Source organism: Arachis ipaensis, chromosome B09 (assembly GCF_000816755.2).
Source record: "Arachis ipaensis cultivar K30076 chromosome B09, Araip1.1, whole genome shotgun sequence".
NCBI lineage: Eukaryota > Viridiplantae > Streptophyta > Magnoliopsida > Fabales > Fabaceae > Arachis > Arachis ipaensis.
The window spans coordinates 17395705-17406746 of record NC_029793.2 but is presented as its reverse complement, the minus strand read 5'-3'; the positions used below and the strand labels follow the sequence as shown (position 1 = coordinate 17406746).

The 11042-nt window shown below is 32.4% G+C and overlaps 2 protein-coding genes across 2 annotated transcripts in view; both read left to right on the top strand.

Moving 5' to 3' along the window:
- LOC107616644 overlaps positions 1-1281 on the top strand; it is a 2926-nt gene extending 1645 nt beyond the window's left edge. Inside the window, exon 2 of the mRNA XM_016318598.2 lies at positions 509-1281. Coding sequence (XP_016174084.1) covers positions 536-1186 — 651 coding nt within the window. The 5' untranslated portion in view covers positions 509-535 and the 3' untranslated portion in view covers positions 1187-1281. The remainder of the gene's footprint in view (positions 1-508) is intronic.
- On the top strand, positions 4593-9275 carry LOC107619113 (zinc finger HIT domain-containing protein 2). The gene is made up of 6 exons (XM_016321336.2): positions 4593-4691; positions 5702-5859; positions 6191-6263; positions 6876-7038; positions 7943-7984; positions 8171-9275. The coding sequence occupies exons 2-6, from the start codon at positions 5786-5788 to the stop codon at positions 9040-9042; spliced, it is 1224 nt and encodes a 407-aa protein (XP_016176822.1). The 5' UTR covers positions 4593-4691; positions 5702-5785; the 3' UTR covers positions 9043-9275.

The window sequence follows — 11042 nt, the reverse complement described above, 5'->3', positions numbered from 1 at the left end:
AAAAGAGTAAATGTCCTTTTCGATCTCTAACAATTTGTCCGATAGACTTCTTACTTCCTAAAAAATTTAAAAATCTAAATTGGTTCCTATCTATTTTGATATATGTACGTTCCAATCTCTATCTACTCTGAATAAATGTCCTTTTCGGTCCCTAACCAGGGACTGAAATGTAAATATATCAAAGTAGATAGGAACTCATTCAGATTTTTAGATTTCTTAAGAGATGAAAAGTTCATCAGAACAAATGGTTAAGGATCGAAAAGAACATTTACTCAATTATAAAATAATACATATGATTTATATTTTGCAATTTCTGGACTACAATCGCAATTGCTAAATTTGAAAGAATTACGTGACTAGTGTAAAACTAACAATAAGTATATATACAACATATGTATTCAATTTAATAAATAATTTTTAGAATATAGAAGAGAATTTTGCATAAAAATTTATGCGATGACTGCTGGTATGGTATCGAATAACTGGCTTCTTTTACTTGCTCCGCTAGGTGAAACGACTTTAATCATAAATCAAAATGAGTGAACCAAGAGGGACATCATCCACAACCGCTACAGCGTGGTGGTGTAAGATTTTGGATTGGTTTAAATATGATAAGGATGAATGGTTGAAGGATATGAAAACAGCCCTGGGTGTGATGGTTTCCATTATCGCAACTATCACCTTTCAATTCGCTTTGAATCCACCTGGTGGCGTGCTCCAGGTAGGTTTCGACGATAAAAGTAAGAGTAACCTATTTGACTGCTCAATTCCCAATAGAACGGATCAGCTATGTCCAGGAGAAGCAGTTTTATCTCTAACTAAAAGTGACTACTATACTTTTTTCTTGGTATGCAATACCACTTGCTTCATTGCATCGCTTTGTGTGGGTCTTTTACTTGTGAGTGGACTCCCTCTGAAGAACATATTCACCATGTGGATGTTACTGATTGGCATGTGGATCACTCTTACAACTCTCTTGCTGACTTACTTTGCCGGCATTGTTTTGATTACGCGGGATGCGATTGTAGATGGCCGTATTGTCGACAATTGGTTTTCGTATCTTTTAAAGGCCCTTTTGTTATTGTTTGTTGTAGTCGGTGTATTCCATGTACTACACTTAGTTATTTGGGGTGTGAAGAAATGCATCCGGTTATGGAATAATAGGTGTTACTGTGTTAGAACTTAGAAGTTCCTTTACAATTTGAAGTTTTTGAAGGGGATGGAAATATTATGTAAGCAGTATGTTATTGAAGAATAAATGTGATTTCACTTTTAACATAAGTCCTTCCACCTTTCCTCTTTCTTTTCTCCAAAAACACTATGTGGTGATGATATTATTATTCGCCATATCGTTCTACTCCTATGCTCATATTCATACTCGTTCATTATCCTTGATGGAGTAAATAGCCAAAATCGTCCCTCAAAGATACTCCAATTTCCATTTTGGTACTCGAAAAATAAAGTTAATTAAAATCATCTCCAAAAGATATACGATTGGTAATGTCACGTGTCACAGAATGATTGGTTGACGTGTCAACTCAGTGACACCTGACATGCCACATGTTAGGTTAGTGACACGTGGCGTGTTAGAGTGACACGTGGCATGACACATGGCACTTGACATGTAAAAAAGTTATTTTGTAATCAAAATAGTCCTTGAAAGTTCAGACGTAAGTCATTGTCATTCCTGAAATTTTAAAAATTAATCAAATTAGTCCTTATATAATTTATTTTATTTTTTTTATAATATTAAATTTAAAATATTTTTTGATACTACTAATTTTAATAGAAATGTAATCGACAATCAAAAAATTAGTAATTGTATCTTTTCTTCTTAAAAATATTTTTAATAAAATTATCTCTCTCCTTTAATTCTTGTCAAAATCTCTCTTATTCTTTTCTATTCTAAAACCTTTTTCTTACATTATTACATTTTGCTTGAATATATATATATATACTCAAAATTGAAATGTAGGTATTTGTTAACCTAAATAAAGTTATATGCTCAAAATCAAAACTTATGTATATTAACCTATAAATGAAAGTAATACCGTAATGAAAAAAAAATGTATAAATTTTATTAACTTTGTTTAGGTTAACATACATAAATTTTTATTTTGAGTATATAACTTTGTTTAAGTTAACAAATACATACGACATTTCAATTTTGAGTATATATATATTCCAGTAAAATGTAATAATATAAGGAAAATGTTTTAGAATAGAAAAGAATAAGAGAGATTTTGACAAGAATTAAAGGAGAGAAATAATTTTATTGAAAATATTTTTAAGAAGAAAAGATACCATTACTAATATTTTGTTTGTCAATTACATTTCTATTATTTATATAAGGATTAATTTGATTAATTTTTAAAATTTTAGGGATGAAAATGACTTGCGTCTGAACTTTCAAGAACTATTTTGATTATAAAATAACATTTTTACATGTCAAGTGCCACGTGGCATGCCACGTGTTACTGACTTGACACGTGGCATTAGTCCTACGTCATCATCCAATTGACGGAAGGACTAACGTAACTAATCGTATTTCTTTCGGAGACAATTTCGATTAACTTTATCTTTCGAGGACCAAAATAGAGATCAAGATATATTTCAGAGACGATTTTGACTATTTACACGTCCTTTATTTGTCTGCTAGCTAGAATAAACCAGGGGTGTTGTTCACAGTTCACACATTGAATCTAATAAAAATGAACAAAAAAAGTTTATCTATATTAAAATAGTTTTTAAAAATTATAATCCTAAAAGTTGTAACATATGTGTTTAATAAATTAAATTAAAAATACCTTTTTAATAAACACAAACAATAATAATTTTATTTAGTAAAATAATTTTTAAAATTAAAAAATATTATATTAAATATTTTAATTTTAATAAGTACAAGCCAACTTTTAAAAAAATTCTTCTTTAGATGCTTTTAAAAATACCCCTAATTTTTAAAAGGTAAAAACACAAGTACATGAGCTTTCTTATTTACCAAACATAAAAAATATTATTTACTAAGACACAATTTTTTTTTTGGACGTCATATGTAGTTTGTCCAAAAGAGTGGGCGAGTTATTCCTCAACCACAAGGTTCGCAAGTTATTATGCGAATTTTTTGCAAGGTTCTGAAAATCGATTTAAATTGGTCGGTCGAATTGTGAATTGGTGAAGTTTTTTATTCGAACAAAAGTCATAACCGCCCTTTCTAAACATCGTTATTGGACTGCTGAATTTGTTGGAAACAGACCAGTCGAATCAAACTGGAATTCGGCCGGTTTTTAGATTTTCCACCAAAATCCTAATCCTCTTCCCCTGTCCTTGAGCACTCACTCACTCGCACTACTCGCAACAACATCTCGTCTTCAAGCTCCTCCATCACTCTGTGATTTAGCTTGTTCCGTCCAGCTACTGCCGTGTCACCCCGTCATCGCAATTGTCATCTCCAGCCACTCTCTCCTGAGCCATTACCCCATCAATCCTCAGTCCCTTTTCTCTCAACTCTCAACCCTAGGTTACAGTCTCCCCCACCGCCGCAAGGCTCGACTCAGCGCCGCCGTCCGTTAAACAATCGGTGCGTCCGCCTGTATATTCTCTTGGTAGCTCGTCGTCTGTCACACGTCGTGGGTCGTCGTGCTCATCGCCTGGTCGACCGTCGCCCGTCACCTTCTTATCACCGGCGTTCTCGCTCCTTCTCCCTCTCATACTCTGCTCATTGCTCACGTCTCAGAGTCTCATACTGAAAGTAATGGTTATTTTCTTATCTTTTTTTTTTTATTTGTAGTTCAGATTCAGAGACATCCCTTTCCTCCTTTGCTTGGTTAGATTAGTATGATTTAGTTTATTCATTCAAGATCTTGCTTAGTTTTTTTTTTATGCTTAATCACTTAGTTGAGTATTTAGTTAAATTGAAAATAATTGTGCATAACAATGACTGGATGAAGGTTGTAGATCTTGTTTTAGTTGGTGTTTCTTTTAATTAGTAGATTGCAGTTCTAGTTCTTATTTCGTTGTTGAATTGCTGAGTTAACTTGTTTTGATAACTTATTTTATTATGTTCTTGATCTTTTTAATTTGTTACGTTGCTTAATTTATGTTTTTGTGGATTTTAATTATTGATGACAAATTTTGATATTAGCATTTTATGTTTAGTTATTTTTTTTATTATTTGGCTTGTAACTTTGAATGATATTATAATAGTGGTTGATGTAATATTTTTTATTTGAATGATATTTTAAAATTTAAATTATATTATAATTATGTTTTAGTATGTTTATTTATATTTTATTTATTATTTTTATAAAATGGTTATTGCCAAATTTGATTTCCTCAAAGCATAAGGAAGGTGTGTTGATTTGATTCTAAAACAGGAACTTATTGTTTGAGTAATGAGTTATGTCTTATTGTTTGCTGAATTCTTGGCTTTGGTTTCATTTGTGGTATATGCACATGGCTTTTGTCCTTTTGTTTGGCCCAAGACATATAAGCCACATTCTATACATTTCTTATTGAAGTTGATTTGTTCTAGGTGATGATTTATGAATAGCATTTTTTTGAAATTGTTTTCCTATATAGATACTCATATTTGTAATGATTTTGATTGATGTGTTTAATCAAATGTTGCAGGTGTCCATATGAATCATGCAAGAGTTGCTGTTCAAGGAATCAAAATCCCTGTCAAATTCGCGGTCTGCTAACTTTTCAAAGACTGATTTTGTGATTTTGTTGAATATATATTTTGTATCCGTTTTCCTATGATTTTTTGTATGCTGAGAGCTTCCTTTTATTAGTGAACACGTTGTTAGGTCATGATTTTGAGGTTAAAAAATTGATGCTTTAACGAAGTTCAATCACTATGTTGTGAGCACTAGAATTAATTTTACTTTCACTCATCAAACTTCCCTGTTTCCCTCTTAATGAAATTTGTACGAATACCTTTCATCAAATTTATGCAGTTCCTAGCTCTACATTTTATATGAAGTTTTATTGAACATGATGTTTCAGTTTCAAATGGTGACACCTGTGTTACTTAGCCAACAGATCCATGGCTTTTAAGCTTTTCTGGTTGTTCAAACTTTCTTCTTTATGCTTGTTATTCATCTGTTTGAAACTTGATAGAAGCCACTCTTTTTGCTCTTCTTTAAGGGAAAAAAGTGTTGGACATGACTCCAAATTTCAACTCTTTTTGTATTATTTCTTAACTTCACTTGCTTCTTAACTTCACTTGATTTTTAATTTCTCTATTAGGCAAGTATTTGTTCTTCATCACTGTTCTTAATATTGGTATATCTTAATATTGCTCTCCTTTTATTTATGGTATCTTGCTACTGGATATATCCTAGAACCATTTGGCCTTTTTTTGGTTGCAATATATTGTTCGATTGTAATGGAAATAGTCATAATGATAATTAATCTTGAGACTTTTGAGAGGTAGATGTTGTCAAAGGTAAAATTAATTTTTTTAAAGTGTCGAAAATTAATTTATAGGTTAAAAACTTTTTTATATTTAAATAAAAAACCAGTTTTTTTTTTTAAATCAGTTTATAGATAAAAAAATGCTGTTTTTCTGTGCAAAAATCAGTTTTTATTTTTAAAACCTGTTGATAAAACCAGTTTGGTTTATTAACCTAAACCAAATTTCTAGGCATGTGCAACTCTATCCACAGTTGCTTACATTAGATTTGCTTTCTGAACCCAGAGTCTTTGTTAACCTAAACTCGATTCGAGGAGGAGAGAATTGTAGCTGAACATAAATAAGTTGTTGGCCAGCAATTCTTCAATTATGGATGATACAATATATACGTCAGACAAATCTTCTGCTCCCTCGCTGAACCCTTCGCGGACGATTTGTCATGTGTAAGTCCTTCTATCTTTCTATATCATCTTCACGTGCGAGAGTTTTAGTATGCTAAGGTGTCATGGTGATCAGAAAATTTCTCTCTATTTTTCCTTTTTGTTTGTTTAATTTATTAGTTGTTTGAAACCTAAATTTCTAGTTTCTCTTATAACACGAGTAATGCTGTGAAATTTATAACATGATACATAAGGTCTAAGATCCTTGAGTTTTATATCAATGGTTTGGTTTGAGTTCAGTACCGTGATATCATTTGATGATATGCAACAAACCCCCTGTTTCCTGATAAACTGATGAAGCTTCTTTGATTTGTTCCTTTTCATATAATGACAGATGTCAGAAGCAATTTTCACAGTACACTTGTCCTAGATGCAATTCACGATACTGTTCTCTCCATTGTTACAAAGTAAGTTACCTATATGCCCATTTGAGTTTGGTATTTAAGTATCTGATAAGGATTGAGATGTGAGTAAACTATAAACTGGCATCATTCATCAACTATTCTATTTTCCAACATGTGTTATGGAAATGGCATGTTAACCTTAATATATATGCTACAAATGTTTTGAGCACAAAATATTTATTGAATGAATTATTTGCACGCTGGTTTTACTGTTGGGGGATCTCATGTTTATCTGGTTTTCAGCTATGTTGTGTTATTATGGTTTACATTTGCATTTGGCTTCTTTTTCCATTTTGCTGTGTTTGACTCGCTCTGTAAAAGCATTGTCTAAATTTTGGCTTTCCATGCATATTTTAGAAACAGGATATCAAGCTAGGTTGTTATACGAGTGGTGTTGCTTGTTTCTCTTCATGTGCATTTATTATGCCTACTTTACTTTTGCCTGTGGCCCAAATATTTTGACATGGTCTCACTCGGCAATTGGTTATAATTTTCTTAGGGCATGGATGGTTTGCAAAATGCTGTTGTCTGCACGCTCTTTCTATAAATGTTCTATCTTGATCTTTTTGATAAACTGCAGTAATTATTAAATACTTTTTTATTGTAAAATTACAGTCTCATAGTCTCTGTTGTACGGAATCCTTCATGAGAGAAAATGTAGTTCAGGAGCTTCAGCAGATCCAGCCTGATGAACAAACCAAACATAAAATGTTAGACATACTGAAAAGATTTCATTCAGAAGAGGAAATGGATGATAGCATAGATGACAATGAGGATTGTAAGTCAAACATTTTTGCTGCTTCCATAATACAGATTGGTTTTGTTGCAGTCATTTTCTTTTTGATAGTTGCCTTCTCTGAGGTTCTTTCTCTTTGTTGATCATGATGCTGGGCTCTGTCGTAAACCACATTTGGTTTCTCCTGAGGTTTTCTTAGATGATTATTCAAAACTCTCCTTGATAAAGATCACAAAAAGCTTAGTGCATACGTCATAACTCATAATCTGATAAATTGATAATCCATAAGGTCTGGAATTTTGTGAAGAACCTTAAGATGGTATGTGGCACTGCACAAAATAATTTGGAACAAAGATTTCTCTGGGATAAGATTAGGTGGTTTGTTGTACATTGTCAAGCAGATTTCTTTTTACAAGGTTGTCAGGGAGAATTATGTTGATGTTCGTTGTTATGTAATGTGCTAATTTTCCCTTGTATTTGATTTACCTTTTGTTCTGCTGCTTTGTACACTTTTCTTTGTCTTATTGTACATATTTCATAAAAAATAAAAGTAATAGAGCTAGAAAATATCCAAATAAACTGCAGATTGTAAATTGAGGAGAATGAACACAGAGCAGGACCACAACAGAAGCTGGTAATAAATTCAAAATAATTCTATAGTATTAAGTCATATAGTATAAAGGAGTGTACAGAAAGAGGAGGAAAATTACTATGAATACTTGGAAACAGCTTAATTCTGAAATAATTCTTTTATTCCTTCCAAAACTTATGTGAGAATATTTTAGTTGCTAGCTTCTTTAAACCTAGAATAAGCAGTATCCAAACATGCCTAATTCTTTAAACCTTAAACCCTAAACCTTTATTTATTTATTTTTTATTTATGAACAAAAGAATACTATAATAGATGGTCATTGATTCTTTTCGACTGGTTTCTTTGCTTATGCAGATTCAACACTATCTGAGGGCATAGTGCAGAAAATTTTGTCTGGTAAGTTCTTTTGTAATGCTTCTCCCACCCCCACCCCCACCCCCTTTCTCTTCTGTTGTCAACTCAGTTAAAGTGGATTTTGTAAATGTTGATATGTTGTATAAATCAAATTCTGCACCCTTATTGGTTGTATTTTATGGCCATTTAACTGTTAGATTATGCTGATTTGGGTGTACCTAATTACAGGGCAAGAAATCAGTTTTGATGACTTATCTGTTGAAGAGAAGAAAAGATTTCAAAGAGCTATTGCCTCTGGTGAATTGAGCAAGATGATCAAACCTTGGGAACCATGGTGGTCAAAACTTTCTGCCAGAAAAATCCGTCTTAGTAAGGAAGGAACTCAACTTGTTCAACCACTTGCAGAGGAGGAGCTGGAAGATGATATTGAAAATCATGATTCCTCCAAAATTCCTCTTGGTCCGGAAACTACACTTCCTCCAGTAAGCCAGCTTAGTTCTAAGGAGCCGTCGCCCATTTTAACGGTTCACCTAGTCGATATCTTATATAGCTACTGCTTCACTCTCCGCCTATACAATGGAGATTGGAGGTCAGACCCGTTAGGATCTGTTTTGGTTGTATTCAGCGTGTCGTCAGTGTTGGGTCAAGGTGGTCTGCCAGAGACTGTACTGGAAGCTCTCTCTCATTGCTTGCAACAGATATGCTCTCCGGCGTTCCGTCACATGGGCGGGTTGCAATTCGGTTTTGGTGTTATTGATGATGTGATCAGCCTGCTCGAATTAGGAAGTTCTGCCTTGATTTGTGCCCTCTGCGATATGCATCGATTGGTTCAAGAAGCGGGGAAGGTGGCCAAATCAGAAAAGCCAAGAAATTCAAGGAAAGATGAGATTAGAAGTACTATTCGGCATGCAGAAAGAAAGATTTATTTCATCATGTGTTGGGTTCATGAACAGCCTCCGGAAGCGTGGTCTTCTTTAGCAGCCATTGTAAGAACAGAAAAGGCATCAGTCATGGAATCTCAGTGGAGTGGTAAAGGTCAAAAGTTAAACAACAAAGCAGAAACCAAAGGGAAATGTTTAATTGAAGAGATTAATGATTAACCAGTTACTTAATGCTTGTTTACATGGCAGTTATAAACATGCTTTTATATAGATATCTGAGAATGATGCATCCTGAAAACAAATTTTCGATACTTACAATTTAGTAAAGAAATTAGGTAGATTAATCATACATTAAGTCGTTAACTAGTATATCATCATATAATCTATGGAACTATGTATGTTATATTGTTATGTATATTGAATAACTTTATATGCATGCTAATTTTAGTTAATTCGACCTCTGCATTATGTGACATTTTGTTTTGATTAGCTTCCTAATTTTGGAAAATTCAGATGTGATTAAATATATAATCCAATGGTTAGTGTTTACTCTTAAAACTATGCGGCAGCTTAAGGTGTTCAAATAGCTAGTAGCTACTATCATAGTGCGGAAGCGGTATCTGTACTCATAAAGAATGATAGGGAGAATTTAGTTTTTTGATTTGTATCCCTAATAGAGTTGAATCATAACTCTTTAATAGGAAAAGAGTTATAGAGTATGATATCTATTAAACCATAAAATTCAAATAAAAATAGTATTTAAATTTTAAAATTTAAATATGTATATATAGTGAGAGTTTTTTATCCATTAGAAATCTATTCTTTTACTCTCATATCGTTCCGTAATTTGGATAAAAAAGATGCTTAATTATTTTTGGAAGTACGATATTTTTCTTATTTAAGACGGTTTCATACTATTGTGTGCACAATGGAGAGGAACATATTTCAAATATTTTGCTTGTTCAACATGCTAAAAGATGTTTGAAGTCAAAACTATTCGTTTTACTTTTACATGAAAAGTATTCCTGAAGTTCATTTTTATGCGTTTTCCATTTCTGAGGTGGACTGCAAGCCCAAAAGATTGTTCTTTGTATAGTACAGTTCTTCTCATGTCTTGTTTTAATTTTGTTTTCTTATATGACTTAGAGAAAACCCTTTAGAGTATTTTAAGTGTTTAATTATGTCACGCATGCTTAAGGAAAATCTTATGGACTAATGACTCACATAATGAGTGTATGCGAAAAGGGTGATTATTTGTCTTTTATGTTTTTGCCAATTAAGATTTAGTTTGATAAAACTTTTATTTTTCAAAAGTAGTTTATAAAAATTAATTTTTAAAAGATGGCTTTTTAAAAGTTATAACATTTATGTTTGATAAATTAAATTAAAAATAGCTTTCAATAAACACAAGCAACAACAATTGCGTTTGGTAAAATAGCTTTTAAAATTTAAAAATACTATAATAGACATAAATGCAAGCATTAAATTTGAAAATTAGTTAACATATGAGGTTATATTAGACTTTTAAATTTTGAAAAGTACAAGTCAACTTTGAAAAGCTCTATCTTAGGTGCTTTCAAAAGCACCCCGATATTTTAAAAGTTGTAAGCACAAACACATGATCTTTTTGATTTACCAAACACAAAATGAGGAACTTGAGCTTTTAAAAAGCACAAGCACCTCTTCGAAAAGCTTTACCAAACTAAGCCTCAGTCTTCTACGAAACATCGTGATTATATTTTTATTAGGACAAGTTACCTAATCAAAATATCAGTCATGCTACACATCCATGTAATTTTGTATCTAAGTCCATCCAAGCTGGTCTAACACTAAAAAAATCCAATACCATTAAATAAAACGTGAAACATACGCGCCCAACACACACGAAACCATTATTTCATTCGCGCTTCATTATGAAAAAATGCTCATTCTTCTTCAACACACACGAAACTACTCATTCTCTTCGAATCTCCCTAAAATCACTCGAACTTCACTCACGTTCTCTGTGAAAATTGCTACTGAAGAAGAATCGCGAGAAGATTTCGGAAGTAAGAAGCAAAAACGAACGACCACATTAACAGAGACTGACGAAGGTATGAGAAAAACTACTATTCCTTTTAAATCTTGCAATATCGCGTTTCTCCTAGTTGCATTTTAGGTTTACTGGATAGAGTTGCTTTGTTTAGTAGATCGACGTATTCTGATTCTATTTTTACAGC

Bases quoted from the DNA above. Each gene is read 5' to 3' on its own strand.
- LOC107619113 (XM_016321336.2), top strand. From the start codon at position 5,786: ATGGATGATACAATATATACGTCAGACAAATCTTCTGCTCCCTCGCTG. The intron at 5,860-6,190 runs GTAAGTCCTTCT...ATATAATGACAG, and splicing joins TCGCGGACGATTTGTCATGT to ATGTCAGAAGCAATTTTCAC. The intron at 7,039-7,942 runs GTAAGTCAAACA...TTGCTTATGCAG, and splicing joins CATAGATGACAATGAGGATT to ATTCAACACTATCTGAGGGC.